The sequence below is a fragment of the Leuciscus leuciscus genome (genome assembly GCF_965113295.1).
Source record: "Leuciscus leuciscus genome assembly, chromosome: 21".
Classification (NCBI taxonomy): Eukaryota; Metazoa; Chordata; class Actinopteri; order Cypriniformes; family Leuciscidae; genus Leuciscus; species Leuciscus leuciscus.
In genome coordinates, this window is record NC_138745.1 from 24,875,790 (window position 1) to 24,892,950 (window position 17,161).

General features: G+C 39.0%; 1 protein-coding gene across 1 annotated transcript in view; it reads left to right on the top strand.

The window, feature by feature from the left end:
• spata20 (spermatogenesis associated 20) overlaps positions 1–17,161 on the top strand; it is a 58,667-nt gene that overhangs the window by 9,659 nt on the left and 31,847 nt on the right. The window contains exons 12-13 of the mRNA XM_082151239.1: positions 750–918; positions 14,608–14,816. Of these exons, the coding sequence (XP_082007365.1) occupies positions 750–918; positions 14,608–14,816 (378 nt within the window). The remainder of the gene's footprint in view (positions 1–749; positions 919–14,607; positions 14,817–17,161) is intronic.

Sequence of the window (17,161 nt, forward strand, 5' to 3'; positions counted from 1 at the left end):
GGTTTGCCTTAATAGCAACACTATAATGTTAGAGTTCTTACATGGGGTGCTTAGATGTGGTGCCAGGCCTTTAAAAGCCCACGGAGGGGACCTCTGGGTTGTGGTCTTTGCCCTCTTTGTCTTTAATGAAAGGATATCAAAGCCTTCACAGGGTGCCAAGGCCCCTTTGGAGCTTTAGCTGACAAAAGTGCTCAAAGAATAGTGACTAATGAGCTGATATCTTAATTAAAGAAAGCCTGAGACATTGTTTAATGAAAGCGTTCCTTCCAGAGCTACGCTCCATTACATTCTTAATGCATACAGACTGGATATTGCTACCTGCAGAGTAACCCTTGGCATTAATCAAACCTGATAGGCCCACTCGCATAGCCGTGAGACATGTCTGGGATACAGTCACACAGAGCTCTGACAGGACTATTGTTAGTGATCCTAGCCCCTCTGAACACATTGTACTTTAGATCTTATAGACTCAGTGTCTCCTTTCAAAGTTCCTCTGTCTTGGTTGGCACCTATTGCACCTTTATCAAAGGTTTTTAGCTCTCGTTGGTGGAGAGTTTCTGTGGGGCAAAACTCTTCCTGAATACTAATCTAAAATTTTGCAACAATTCGGAAGGAAGGTGGAGAAGTGATTTGAAACTGTCATGTGGTCAATTAACATGTAAATGCTTCATAACAGTATTGTTTACTAAATGTAACGTGGTCAGGTTTTCCAAAGTTTGTAACCTGTCCATTCCCATTCCTTTGGTCAGGGCTGATGCTGTCCGGGTTTGCTCGTGTCGGAGCCGTGCTCGGTGACAAGGCTCTGCTAGAAAGGGCTGAGCGAGCAGCTTATTTTCTCCAAAAACACCTGTGGGACGAAGAGGACCAAAGGATTCTCCGTTCCTGTTACCGTGGAAATAACATGGAGGTGGAGCAAGTGTAAGTAACATTTCTGGCTGTCAAAAAAGAAGATGCACTCAGCCTGCCATAGTACTGAGGTTGATAGTTGTGGATTTTGAACTGTTTGTTTACTAGCCTACATCTAATATATTTTAATTACAAGTCTATTTAAAATGGGAATTTAAAAGGATATTTATTCAGGCTTGTCATTGGAAAATATACAGTAGAAAGGATACTTGTTTTTACATATTATGATCAGGGTTGTTATTGTTAACTAAAACTATAAAAAAATTGTTTTTGTGAAATTAAATAAAAATCTAAATATTAGATATAACATTAGAAACGTAAACTTAAAAATGAGAAATGTTGCCTTTGTAACTAACTGAAATAAAATAAGTTCTAAAACAACCTAAAACTAAAATAAAAATAAACCTAAATAAATAGAAACATTAAAAAAAGCTAATAAAAATTACAAAAGCAAAATTATAAAAAAATTAAATAAAAGCTGATTCAAAATAACAAATTATCTTATGGTATATTTATAATACAAAAATTATAACTCTGATTTTGATGAGTTTGTATGTGTCTTTACAGTGGGCCAAGAAAACTAGAACATTCTGTCTTGCCTCCAAGTCTTAATTGCCTTGGCACATATCCTGCAAATGTAGAAATGACCCAGAATCAGCACAATACGAAGCTTTTCACATATGAAATCACCCACAGACAGACACACACACATCCACTGGCCTCATTCTTGGGGTAACCTCTCATTTGTACCTCTCATTACCAAACACATTACCATGTGTGTCAGCACATCAGTCATCCCACAATGCTGAGTGCGCTTCTCAAGCCACGCAGATCATTTTTATGAGTTAACCCACACACCATTTATCACTGATCTAAACTGGCTATATTTTCACCTTCATTTTGAACCTTTTTGTTTAAGTGTTCATCAATGGGATAATGGAAAAAATAGCTTCATTGTGCACTTTGCATAATGCTTAATCAGGAACACTCCCTCTGTAATCACCTAATTAGCTTTACTTAAGTTAGCATAGGATGTGGTGTTTCCTCTCTTGCAGCTCTGCTCAGATCTGTTTGTATAAGTGAGATGTAAAAATCTGCATCGGTTTGTTTTTAATCACCTTCGGAGGATTTCCCTCAGCACCAAGAATAATTTATCAGGAGTCCCAGCCAGAAGATGATTTACTGGGGAATTACTTGTGTTTCTGGCCACCTGATTTCATCTTCAAGAGGAACTACTCTCTTGCTTTGTTCTTCACTTTGAATATTCTACATCCACCGTTAAAGGAATAGTTCTCCGAAAATGAAAATGTCATTGTTTACATTGCAATGTTCACCCTCATGTCGTTCAAGATACCATTAAAGGTCCCATATTGTACACTTTTCTGATGTTTTATTTTAGGTTTTGATGTCCTCAAGAATATTTATTTGCGGTATAAGTACCAAAAACCATCTCAATAGATTTTTACAGCTCCTTTCTCAGAAGCTCTGCCAAGAACAAGTAAATTTTGTCCTGTCTACTTAATATTCATGAGCCTCTCTTCTGATTGGCCTGTTGTTTTCTGAGTGACCCACCATTGGTGGGGGTGGTAACTGAAGGCGGTGACTGAGTAGTTCTGACATCACATTTATACGGAAGTGAAAAGGCACAGCTACTTTATGCAGGCTGTGTGCATTTGTCTGTGGATCGACTGTTTTGAAACTTATATGGTAGTTTCATAGCCCCTAGAACTCTGTTATCATGAAAAAAGCCAGGAAATTTCAGTTTTGACAATATGGGACCTTTAAAAATTCTGAAAACTGTACTGGGTCACACTTTTCCATGCATTTAAAGTGAATGGGGGCTGAAGCTTTCAAGCTTCAAAAAAGGACACAAAAGCACCCTAAAGGCCCGTACACACCGGGACGAATATCGGCGCGCGTTATTCGCCAGCGTTTTTCAACGCGTTTTTTGTGTTCACACCCAAGCGTTTTTCGCTGACGATGAGCCGAGTGAACATGCAAATTCATTCCCTGACATTAGATGGCGCTTAATGTAAAACAGAAGTACAATACCACTCCATAAACAGTCTATACTCTGCAATACCACTCCATAACAGTTCTCTTTTAACAAGATTCTTGTAGTCGCTGTCGCGTTTGTCATATAGTTCTTTATTCCGACACCAACGAGACCAGCAGCTCTACATTCATCTTGCCTTGCATCTTCCTCGTCATTTCTTCCCGGCAGTGTCTGTCTATGGGCAGTGTAGACGCTACTTGGCGTATATCTTCTTTGCTGTTACGTATGTGTGCTCGGCAAGACCGTTTTGTGTTTGAGCGCCCCCAAGTTGTGTTTTACTGTAACTTCAGAAGCTCCAGACACGTGAGCAAAAGCGGCAATCTCATTGGTCGGATAGTTTTTGACGCGGCGCGAACCCGAGGCGGTCCAAAAAAACGAACCCGAGGCGTTAAAAAAAAATTACGCTTTTACGCGTGGCGTTTTTCGCATCGGTGTGCACACTCACATTGGCGCCCTTTGTTTAGTCACGAGGCGTTAAACGTCGGCGAATATCGCGCGCGAAATTCGTCCCGGTGTGTACGGGCCTTAACTGTATTATAAACTGGTCCATGCAACTCATTTGCTATATTCCAAGTCTTCTGAAATTATATGATAGATTTGTGTGTGTCAGAGTTATTTTTTGTTCTGTTTAAAGGTGCAGTATGTTATTTCTCAAAGTCGTTGCTGAACATTGTTGATATCTGAAACCAACCCAAACAAACACACCCCTCTCTTCATTGCTCCGCCTCCAAAGTTCAACCTCCAATCCTAACCTCCTAGTCGGTCTATTCTCTAGCAGTCATCAGCCTGCATAACTGTCACTAGCTGTCCTCCGTTACACACGCAATGCAAGAGTGGAAGTCTATTTGTCATTGCAGAAGTGCAAGAAATTAAAGCTTCACGAAAAATAAGGCGAAGATGATGAACGAACGACAAGGAAGCACAAAAAATTAACATACATACATACACAAGAGTAAATACAAACAAGTTTGTTGTTAGTTGCCAACAGCCCAGCAGCTCCAGACAAACAACACTCAAAACCAGCGTTACTCATGTGTGGAGCGGAATCAAAGCAACTAGATCGATTATAAATATTACATACCTATGTATAAAAATGTATAGGATAACGCAATGTAAGTCGCTTTGGATAAAAGCGTCTGCCAAATGCATAAATGTAAATGTATTATCAAAACTTTCATGCCTTGCATGATCGGAAGTAGGCCTAACTGTAATTAAATTAATGCCTGATTCAATTCTATGAAATGCTGTATAGACATCTATAGGCTATAAAACAATATATTTCACGTAAAAAAACTTACATCTTATGTTAAAATATTATGTAACCTTCTCCCTTTAAATACTTTGGTCAGTTCAAAAATAATTTATGCAATTTTATATTATTTATTTGAAAGAATTAAAAGAGCAGTTTCATGTTGTATTGTTCAACTGGTCGAGGTTGATATGGGATTTAGAAAAGAATTAGTAATAACTTAAGTAATGGAATAGGATACTTTAGAGAGAGAGAGAGAGAGAGTAATTAATAGTAGTAGGCTAAATTACACTGTTGAAGATGTAATTAGAAGTAATTAAATTGTTTTTTTTTAGAGAAATGTACCCAACACTGTGCATAAATTATGTTAGGAGATTAATGTTTTAAATATAACCGTTTTAATGTAGAAATATTAATTGATTGAAAAAAAAAATCAAATAATAGGCTTTATATATATATATATATATATATATATATATATATATATATATATATATATATATATATATATATATTAAACTAAAACCAGGGAACATTTATTTCCACTATCTCAGTTTAATATTCAGTGAGGGGAAGGAGTGTTTGGGAAACAGTCAGTATTTCATTTGATGCCAGTTACAGTGTGAATGTGTGTTTGCTGCATCTGGAGGTGCTCAGATAGTTCAGAGTTCTAGCTGTGGTGACATCATAATGGAATGCGTCATGACAACTCTAAACTATAACTCTAAACAACAACTCTGACTCTGGTCTACTGTTGGTGTGTTAGGAGGAGTAAATCGATTGAAAGACTTGAGACTTTCTGCAGATATTGAATTCTTTTGCAGCATTCGGTGTCCATAATGGCGCTGTTAAGCAGTATATTTAGTCAATTGTTTGGGTTTTTTGCTCACTTTTTGCCCAGAAGGGAGAAACCTCAGAGAGCAGTGCAAGAATTAGCGGCTGGATCACAGGGCCAACACCACTTCTTGTGGAGATCAAACCTCTCCATTCTACAGTCAGATCTTCCTTCTTAAAACCAATTGAGGGAGAACTCCAAAAGCTTCCAAGTGTCTCCAGACACCTTGCTCTGCCAGACACTCGCCTCAAACCCCTGCCGTCAGTGACAAAACCAGCCGTGCCACGTCCCACTCCAGCACCTGATGCACTGTTTTCCATCCGACACTCTTCATCCCAAATGCGTCCTGCGAAACCACAGATGGTTCCTCCACGTCCCACTCCAGCACCTGATGAACTGTTTTCCATCCGGTTCTCTTCATCCCAAGTGCGTCCTGCCAAAGGACTTCCTCCGAGCCCCACTCCTGCTCCAGATGAAGTCGTTGCTCTGCGACGTCCTCTCAGCCGGAAGCCTCAGCTGTTCACTTCCCTGTTTGAGCCACTTCCACAACTCATGCTGGTTGACATCGAGGATGAGGAGAACGAGTACGTGGAGTACAGAGGGAAGACCATCCGGGCCAGTGACTTACTCGAGACTGAACGCTCCCAAACGCAGGAGGCTAAAATGAGAGCGATAAAGATGTTTGCCTGGTTGGAGAAGGACAGCGAGGAGCAGGAGGAAGCGTGGGCGAGTGAAGTGGAGGAGATCCAGGGATTTGAGGAAGAGGAAGGTGACCACAGTGAAATGGGAGACTCCAAGGCCATGCAAGGCCATTCGGATGAGGCCTCTCAGATTGATGAGCACATGATGAGGCTCTTCTTGTGTAGCCTCTCCTGACGGCCCCAAGACTGAGACCCAGCACAAGGTGAATGTCCAGAAAATGTTCAAAAGGAAAGTGCCACTTTTTCTGTTCACCTGGGCAGAGGAGAAGGCCAAGAAACAAGAGGAGAAGAAAACAATCAAAGAGAAGGAGCGGAGAGAGAGAGAGTTGCTGCTTGAGCGCTATACGAACGATCCGAGACTGAAGCACTTGTGGATCAACAAGCACAACCGCAACTACAACTCCTCCTAATGCAGATCATCGTCCCTCCTCACCTTAACCTGTGTAAATAAAAAAGTTTGCAAACTAAAATTTGAAAGATCCATGACTCCTCCTGACTATGAAAACATAAAACATTTGTAATATGAAGTGAATCAATGAGAGAAAAAAAATTGTTAATCAAGTAAACCATTGTTGCTTCAATCCAGTTAATCTCCATCTTGAAATATCAAATGTATTCTTATATTTACATTATAAAAGTCAGTAAAAAAAAAAAAAAAAGATTGCAAAAAGCCACAACATAAAGATGGACATCTTTACAATTATACTAAAAGGCCTTTTACTTGCTTATAAAAAAATTTAAAAAGACAACAGAAGGCATTTAGTAGATTGTATACAACAGGTTTTTCAGCAAAGTTGATCATGCTGACGGATTCAGAGGCCTTCAGATATTCTGATATCAAATATAATGCAATAGACTTTATAGGGTTAACTAACAAATTACATTAATAAATTATATTTGTTGCCAGCATTTTGGGAATAACTTTAGTGGAGGATGAAGGGAGTTGAAGGATGATTTTAATGTTTCATTTATGACGTGGAACATCATTAGAAAGTCTCAGTCTAGTCTAGTGCATAACTCTTAAAGGAGTCATGAACTGGATTGTTTTATTATTTTATAATGTTGCCTGGGGTGTCCTTATAATGTTAGTATGATTTTTACATCAAAAATGGTCATAATTTATAAATAAAAGCCATTTTTCCAAGCCTGATTTCAGCCTCAGATTTGAACGCTCTGTTTTAAGGGGCGTGTCTGCTGTGAGACTGCAGTGCAAACGCCCACTGCTGTGATTGGCTGACATGCTTGCTTATGAAATAGCTAATAGTATTACATGAACTCTGTCGAAAACTTTTACTACGTTTTTACTATTACAGCTATCGAGATTAACAAATCGTGAAAAGTATCGTTTAAAGCATTATATTTAAATCTATTCCATCACATGAAAGGTTGCAGCATGATGAGCACTGACTGAGCAGATGACAGACAGTCTGTTGATCGCGTGAATAAAGATCTTATCATTGCAACGCAATTTTTGTAAAATGTTTAGCACAGACACCTAAGCCAGTGGGAAGGGTTGTAGGAACCGCGTCATTAAAAATGAATTTAATCCACTGGTCCCTGATAGCTTGGTCCGTTCTTGGAAGAGAAAAAACATTTCCATGTTGATTCTGGCAGTCAACAACAGAGAAACTCACATACGTACCACGTATCTGCATCTTTCACGGTCGAGTGCGTACTTCGAATCGGAATTCATGGCGGCGCTCGACTGAATATGAGGGGGAGAGGGGCAGGGCGGGCTTCCTGCAGCATAGGTCTGCGGTGTCCATATATGGTATATCCTGAGCCGACTTGACGTCAAGTCGGCGCAGAAATTAACATCACGTATTTGAGTGCGCGTGCACGTGGGCTGGTTGACGAACCCAGGGGTAAACAAACGCTTCACTTTTAAATATCGGCTTCCCGGCCAGTGTATAATCGTTAGGCAATCATAGCATACATTTTTTCTCGTGGAAAAGTGAAAATTATTTATCCTTTATCCTTTAATGCATGTCTACTGTTTAGAGCACTTGACCTTTTTAAACTAAAGATTGGTTAAATAAAGATGCTACACATAATTAATCATAACTAATTATTTCTTTTGTTGATCAGACGGCAGTGAAGTTTGCCACAAAGGAGAAAGACTTTATTTATCAGCACTAAGTAGGCTGTTCTCTATTTTTCCTCTGTCAAAAATTACTGCTCCACCTTATCCACAATAATAAACGCACCCAATCCTTTTTAAAATAATAAAAAATAGAATTTTATTTGGAAACCTATAAAGATCACATGGCAATTACAAAATCCTTTGCAAAAAGATCATGAAAATCCAAACTCACCATATCAACTTAAAGGTATAGCGGAGGATCTTTCCAAATTTTAGATAAGACCCGCCCTCTCCACTTTTTGAAAAGTTTGATTGATTCACCAGAATGATTGACAATTAGGAGGACCAATAGTTTAGACTACCCACCAGGAAGTAAAACATCCTCCGCTATACCTTTAAAAAAAAAAAAAAAAAAAGTTATATTTCTCTAGACATTTATAAATAGGGCACATATCAGCTGGCAAAAAACAAATGAAAACAAAAAGCACAAAATTGAAGAACTTAAAACTTACATTTAGTCTAAAATACATTCTTCACTGTTTTGTTTGTAAAATTGTGTCACGCATTTTTTGCTGGTGAATTCTAACAGATAATAATAATAATAATAATAATAATAATAAATGAAAAAAAGCATAACTCTGATGACTGACAATATTGGAAACAGTGTGATGCATCAGAATGAGACGAGTGCAAGTGCGGAGTCTGACCTTGAGGCCTAACAGTACATGTACCAGCATGCAATCGTATATTAACTGTAGCTCTATGGCACATTATTTGTTTCTTAAGAGTGACCATTCCTCTTTTTTCCAGTGCATGAGTGACAGATTGTCAGGAGTTCATAATGTTCAACAAGCTTCCCATGCACCCGGAAATGGTACACACAAGTGTATTCAGGATGACCCCAGTTAGACAGCACTCTCATCTCAATGATCTGAAAAGCTCTCGTCACCTCCTCCTTGAAGACAGAGATACAGAAATACAAGTTTAGGCAAGAGTCATCAAAATCCAATAAAGATTACAAATAAACACTAGTTTAGCCACCTCTGGTGTTGAGACAAAGATTAAAGAATACGAGGGCGTGTGAATTTAAAAAATAAAAGTGCATGGATAAATCCTTTATAATAAATATAATTTATTGTTTTCATGGTGACTTAGAGGAATAGTTCACCCCCCCCCAAAAAAAATGGTCCCATAATTTACTCGTCCCCAAGTCATTCTAGGCCTTTATGAATTTCTTCTTTCAGCCGAACATAATCGTCATATTAAATAATATCCTGGCTCTTCCCAGTTTTGTAATGGCCGTATGGATTAATTTTATGATGGATGGATGCGCTTTTTGGAACTTCAAAAACTCTGGCGCCATTCAATGCCATTACAAAGCTGAGAAGAGCCAGGGTATTTTTTTATATAACTCCGATTGCGTTTGGCTGAGCAAAGAAAGTCATATACACCGAGGATGGCTGAGGGTAGGGCTGTAGTACTCGAGTCCGGTCTTGGACTCGAGTCCGGACTCGAGACCGTTTTTCTATGGTCTCGGACTTGTCTCGGACTTCAGGCCTTCCCGCTTAGCTCTCTCCAGCACTGGAAAGCTTTTCTAATATTAACGCGGGCACTAAAGCTCTTTCCTGATCATAACCCTTCATTTTCCAGTGATATTCTTATGAGCTTTTCTCTTTTGTAATGTCTCTCAGCCATCTCTCTTTCTACAGTCTTTCTTCAAATCTCCCTCTTGCACGTTCTCTCTCCTCCACCTTCATACGCCCCCTAATGCTGATTGGCTACACGTTTGTTGTTGTGTCTGGTTGTGTCGGTCCGACCAACTTTCAAACAGCGTTTTTCAAATATCGCTTACCCCACCTTTAATTTCATTGTGTTTTGTTTTACCTTTTCCTGCCTGTGTTCCTGGTCATTATTAGTTTCCATAGTTACTCATTAGTACCACACCTGTTTTGTTTTCCTTTGATTACTCCCTGTGTTAATAATCCCTTAGTTTTCTCAGTTTAGTGTTCTCTGTTGATTATGTTAAAGTGTAGTTGCCTTGTTGATTTTCTTCTGCGTATTTTCCTGGTGTATTGAAATACTTCATTTGGATTCGTACGTGTTCATTTATATGTAACAGTTTGAGAAGTAGACTGAAATTTACATTATTCACTGATAATCTTCCCCTCCAGTGAGCTGTTGAGTCAGTGAGTAAACTCTTGAACCAAATCAGTTTACTTTGTGAATGAATCATTCAGACAACTTTTGTGAACCAAATAAACCAATTCAACTCAAAAGAAGGATTCATTCACAAATCAGACATATTTCATGACATCCACCCTAATGCTCCTTGTCGAAGATTTTCAATGAATAACAGCTTAAAATCCACTCTGCTTCTCATACAAAGTTATCATATGACCTGGAATATAGTTCCAACACTTTTATTATACTTTTATTGTGCTTTTTGGAGCTTGATAGCTTTATACTCTGTTCATTGTAATTGCTTGGAAAAGAGCATGGAAAACAGCCTCACCTTTTGTCTTCTGCGGAAGAAAGAAAGTCATGTGGGTTTGGAACAACATGAAGGTGAGTAAATGATGACAGAATGTTCATTTTGGGGTGAACTAATCCTTTAAAGAGCCCTGTGCCATGCAGTGAAAACATTTAGAGACAATCTGGCTTCAATGTTTGATAAGAATGAGACATGTTACCTGACTGTTGTAGTTCTCAAATGGTATTAAGGGCCTTTTATTGTAATAGAAGAAATATGCTATAGTATTTGGGCCAGGTAAAAATGTAGTGCCAGGTGAATTATTCATGAACCATCCAGTGGCTGTGCTGTTATTCCAAGGAATGTGGCAAACGGTCCAAATCTTGTTCAGCTGTATAAAAATCATACTTCATTGTGAGTAGATCTATCAGTTTGGAACAAGAAGCCCTCTGGCTCCCTGAGATAGGTAGAGGTTAGGCTTTTTTTATGACTTCGGTCTCCTGACAGGTTTGTGTGGAAGTTATGATGTGGCTTTGCTGCACTTTGAAGAGACTGTATCACCTGGTGAGAATACAGAGAATGAACAAGGAGGGAATGGAAAAATCCAGGGAGAGCTGTTCATTAAAAATTGACTGGCAGGCTGATTTGTTTTGTTGTCTCACTGGGAAGAAAAAAAAAACTGAAACAGATGAGTCATATTTTTCTTTGAGCCCATAAACCCTGCTGTGGGTCGAGAATACCTTGGTAGAAACTTACTTCATAGTTAAATAAAGGGCTAGTCTGCTGGGGGCTAGCAGACCCTTTTAGTCTTGCAAGTTGCGAGGTGGGTGCTTTTACTATTTGGCCCTTGTCAAAGTCACAAAGTGTGTGTGTGTGTGTGTGTGTGTGTGTGTGTGTGTGTGTGTGTATATATATATTTGTTTAGTACCTAGTCCTAGTATCTAGTCACCAGGTTCTTCTCCAAAATCACCTGGCACTTACTGTACATGACATTTGAATAGTGCATTAGATCTGACAGCTTGAGGCAATGACATGGAAGGGGTCAGATGTTGAGTGCGATCTTCTCACTGGCACCTCATGACATTTTTCATTCCTTGGAAGGCCAGTTGTTTAAACTAAGAACCGTGGAGGTTAAGTTCCCAGCGTTAGACCCGCCTCGTCCATCCTGCTGCCGACACTGTGATATCTTCAGACCTGTCACTATCTGTTTCCTCGCACTCAGCTGGCTACAGTGTCACCTCTGTTCAAGGGTCTAAGGACAAGGGTTGATGTGATCTGAATCAAATTTATTTTAAACTTCAAAGACTTTTGCAATCTTTTTGGGTGACACCACCTCAAAAGGAATTTTGAATGGATTTTATAACTCAAAGGTCCTGCTAAATGTCTTTGTATGCATGTCACTCAATTCACAGAGCTTTTGCATCTTAAAGGGGACCTATTATGCCCCTTTTTACAATATGTAAAATAAGTCTCTGATTAGTGTGTATGTGTAGATTTATCTCAAAATACCCCACATATAATTTTTAATAGCATGTTAGCATTTGCACTTTTGGGGCGGATGAGCCAAAAATTTCCCTTTAAATGCAAATGAGCTGATGCTCCCGGCCCCCTTTCAAAAAGAAGTCGGAGCTTCAATTCTCATGCTCTGGCATACCGGCAACAACAAAACAGGATAGTCTCACGCACTGAAAATGTCAGAAACTGTCATTAGTGGTGTTTAGCCTTATATGTCTAGTCGTCTGACTGTACTGTGCATAAAAAATGCACGTTTATGAATTATGCAGATGGTGAGCATGGCAGGATAATGGTCTCCCAGTGTCTTCACGTGCTATCAGAAATTTCATAATTCCCACTTCTGAAGACGTGATTAGTGATTACTAGCTCGTCACATTCATGTGGACGACTTCAGAGGGAGTTCATGTGCATTTCTTTCTGGGAAACTCGTATTTATGATAATTCTGATTGCACGTGAGGGCAGCATCAGTGAATACAGGCAGATACAATGGTAGCTTTAGCAACATTAGCTGTTTATAGTGCCAACAAGCTCTTTCAGAAAGGCAATTTGGAAGGACTCACAAAATGTGACGTGTGATACTTTGTCTGGATCTGATGTTTGCGCACAAAGCGTTGGAATTGACACATCTTTTAGACTGAACCTTTTTGAAAACCTAGTGTTGAAAAGAACCTTGTTTGTGTAAGACTCTAGCGATTCTCTTCGGGACATATCCTTTGAAAATTTAATTTAACCACAATGTCCTCAGTGACTGATGGCGGGAGACTATGGAGACTCTTATGTGCATTGGTACATCCCAAAAGACATTGTACAACTCCAGCTGCTACAGCAAGGATATAGAAATGGTGGACTCTGTGCTTCTCTTTGATTTATGGGAATTATGAAAAAATTAGTGAGTTGATTTTGTTGTCATACCTACTGACTGTTTTACCATCTGGATCTCACCCTCTTCTGTCACGCTCAATGATTAAAGATATAGATCACACAAAAATGTAAGTTAAATCATAATTTTCTCGCCTTCATGTAATTCCAAACCTGTTTATAGAGCAAACCTCTGTTTTTCCATACAATACAAGTGTAACCTTTACTTCCAATGTAAGAAAATGTTTTTTTTGGGGGTGAACTGTCCTTTTAATAATAGAAGTATAGCAGCTAAATGACTGCTTCTGACATTTCCCTCCGATTTCATGTCATGGATTGCAATAGCCAGTTCTGGCAGCAAATCAACGTGAAAAACTCTGAAATAAGAACAGGAGTACCATGTGGACATAAGCAATTGTAATAGTCTGATATAGGATACAATTCATGCAGTAACATTAACCTGTGAGTGTGTGTGATGTGTATTTTTCCCACCAGGGCTGTAATGCATTCATGCGGCGCTTCAGTGAGGAAAAAGATTCACTTTCAGTAAACAGATACTTTACTGCCTCTGCTTTTTTGTTTTATTTAGACAAGTAAGTTTAGGAGAACTTCGAAAAAAGTCCAACAGTCCAATAAACAGCCCAGTGATAGAAGCAAGTCTCGCCCTCATTTTTTTCAATAATCCATTTCACTCAAATGTACATCACAATACAGAAAAAAAGATATGTCGCTACTTGCGTTACATCGTGAGGTGTGTCATTTCAGCGCCACTACTTGCATCAAATGGAATTGCAGACTGTTTGTTATAACAACATTAGTGCAGTGCTGTGAGTTTGAGGTGAGACTGTTTGTTTGTCTTCCAATGGAAGAATGGAGGGAGTTTTTTTTTGTGCAATTCCGCATGGTGCCACTAGTTGAACAGAAATTACATGCTTCACTAATATATCAATGTATATTACACACACATTGTCACATTTGTATAACCATAACACTTATTACTGTTTTAGCAACTTAGCGTGGTATGATAGTATTGAATTATTATTCAAATTAAATCCAAAATCATAAAATAAAATACTTAAACAACTGAATTATAAAATATAAAAAAAAAAAATTATTTCAGCTAGTTGCCATGGCAACATATCTCATTTTGATTTAGTTAAACTAAACTAAAATTGAAAAATAAAACAATCAAATAAAAACTATATAGGCATTTAAAAAAATACTACTTTAAATGACAAAAACACTCAACAAAATTACTAAAACTTTAAAATTAAAATGAGAAATTAAAAATAAAATAAAAATAATTAAAAATAAAAAACAGTACCTCAATCATACCAAAATAACACTTCTTATATCCACCTTATTTTTTACGAGGGAGTGAGTGTGGCCATTTTTCTGTCGAATGTGAAAGGCTTCCTGTGAAATCTGCTTCCAGCTATTGTAGCTGTACAAAAACAGTCCGCTATACTGCTTGAAATTGCAAACTAATACTTCTTACCATCCATCCATTCTCCAAACTGCTTATGTTTTGTTATTCTCCTAGTCATTAACCCAAGCAGCTAATGAATCGGAAGTCTCGCACATTCACAAGAAATAGCAAATAAGGTGTATATGAGGTATCCGTAGAGTTTACAATTTTCGCATTCTTGCTGTAAACTCTCATGTTCTTTTGTCTCTGTGGCTTCCATTGGTATGTTCATCACTGTAAATGCATTTTCCAGTCTTTTGGAGTTCAAATTATTTCTGTGGTAAATTGGCAGCATGCCAGAGTTGCAGTCAATAGAGCTTATGTTATGTCGATCAACCCAGCGCAAGTTAACCTGACATTATTACGCAGGTCAACCCGACATTAACAAAAAATTGAATTTGTATTTGTATAAGAACAAAAGATCTTGACCTTCCCTACTAATGTTCTCTATAATGTTCTCTCCAGTGCATCTCCCATTTCAGGCTTCCTGGATGACTACGCGTTTGTGGTTTGTGGGTTGCTGGACCTGTTTGAGGCCACGCAAAGGGTCCGCTGGCTGCAGTGGGCAGAAGAACTCCAGCTGAGGCAGGATCAGCTCTTCTGGGATTCCCAGGGCAGCGGCTACTTCTGCAGCGACCCCTCAGAGCCGACACTGCTGTTGGCTCTCAAACAAGGTGAGGAGTGACATCATGACGGTACCCTGCACATAGAGCCTATGGACTCCTAGGCTTTTTGTTCTGGGAATGTGTGGGTGGTTATGAGTCATGGAAAGGATGATGAAGATCTGAAGCTGTCAGTCTGCATTCTGAATCACTCCACCACTGAGCTGTGCTGTCACCGCTGATAGCACCACCACACTGCGCTCTTACGGACCCTCGCCTGGGTAACTCTGTTTCAGTCAGACGTACCCTGCTGAAACCGCCCGATTCTCTCCTTACGTAACCTCATCACTGTCTTTCATTATGCTGTAATGCTCCCCTCTCTTTTCTATCTCACCCAAACACACTGTCTTTTTCTCGCCATTTCTTTTCCACTCCATCTTCTGATGAATTTTAATATCTCCTCCTCCACCCTTCTCCATGTTTCTGGGTAGAACTTGACCAATATAGAAGACTGATCCAGTACATCAAAGCCTGCTTTGTGAAAGCAGTTGATGTTTCCTTGAAGACACATCCCTTTTATTTCACGGAGTGCACCATTCATCACATTTCTATGGAAGTGGTATGAGAGAGTGATTTTTCATTCTTTTTTTTGTCTCCCATGACAAGCCAAATAAAGAAAAAGATCCACACACATACTTTCGAAGTGTATAAGTGCTGGGGCTTAATGTCCCGAATGGCTTGGCTCCATATTTTCTCCCCAGGAATTGGAAGTATGAGCTGATGTGAGCGAATAGTCACACCAGCGCGCCTGGGTTGTGACTGATGGCACTGTGAAAATGGCACTGACACCAATGAGATATGGATAAGGGCAGAGAAAGCTAACTGTTATGTTTTTGTTGTTGCTTCTGATAAATTGAAATGGACATAAGGCAGATTTTTCATCTTTTCTGAGTGACTGGGCCATTATATAGTAATGCCAAGCGTGCAGAGTTGGCTCCATTAGGAGCCTTGCAGTGCCGTCACGTGTCAAAACCGAGTCCCTTCACCTCTCTCTGTCGGTGGAAGACGGATTGCCTCCCAAAGCATCTGCCACTCTACATTTTACGCCTTGCTCAAACTAGACAAAACCAAAACAGGTCAGCTTCGCTCTTTCAAAGAAACCACAGGCAGTGTAGCCACTAGGTTTTTTTCTATTATTATTTTTTTTATTAAATAAAGCTATTCGGTTTCTTTATTTTGGGCTCGAGTCCTTCAAAGTTTTTTGTTGCTGTGAAACATTTTAGTATTTAATGGAAAACCTGTTTTCCATATTGACCACATGTAATGCTGTTGCTGTGTCCTCCTGGGAAGTTCTAAGAGCATAATATTAATCATAGTCATCTTTTCTTTAACTTTTTCTCTTCCCATCAAAGGCATTTTAAGAAGCTTCATTACCGTTCAAGTTTTAGGTCGGTAAGATTTTTTAAATGTTTTAAAGGTCTCTTATGCTCTCTAAAGCTGCATTTATTTGAACAACAAAACAGTAAATGTTTGTGAAATGTTATTTCAATAACTACTTTCTATTTTAATATGCTGTATAAAGCTGAATTTTAGGCAGCCATTACTTCAGTCTTCAGTGTCAAATGATCCTTCAGAAATCATTCTAATATGCTGATTTGGTGCTTAAAGGGTTAGTTCACCCAAAAAAAAAAAATTCTGTCAGTAATTACTCACCCTCATGTTGTTCCAACCCCGTAAGACCTTCGTTCATCTTCGGAACACAAATTAAGATATTTTTGATGAAATCTAACAGCTGGCTCACTCCTCCATAGGCTTCTAAGACACTATAACTTGCTGGCCCAGAAAATGCATTAAAGACATCGTTAATATAGTCCAAGTGACTACAGTGGCTCAATCTTAAGTTTATAAAGCGACGAGAATACTTTTTGTGCGCAAAAAACAAACAAAAATAACGACTTTATTCCACTATTCATTTCCTTCTCTCTGGGCCTCGAGTTTTTTCACGTAGTGTAACTGCGTAGCGCTTCTGTGTTACACGTCACACGCATCACACACATGACCAGCGTCGGCCAATAGTGAGCCTACGTGTGACGTACAACACAGAAGAGCTGAGCTAAAACACTACGTGAACTAACTCGAGGCCCAGAAAGAAGGAAATGAATAGTGGAATAAAGTCGTTATTTTTGTTTGTTTTTTGCGCACAAAAAGTATTCTCGTCGCTTTATAAACTTAAGATTGAGCCACTGTAGTCACTTGGACTATATTAACGATGTCTTTAATGCATTTTCTGGGCCAGCAAGTTATAGTGTCTTAGAAGCCTATGGAGGAGTGAGCCAGCTGTTAGATTTCATAAAAAATATCTTAATTTGTGTTCCGAAGATGAACGAAGGTCTTACGGGGTTGGAACAACATGATGG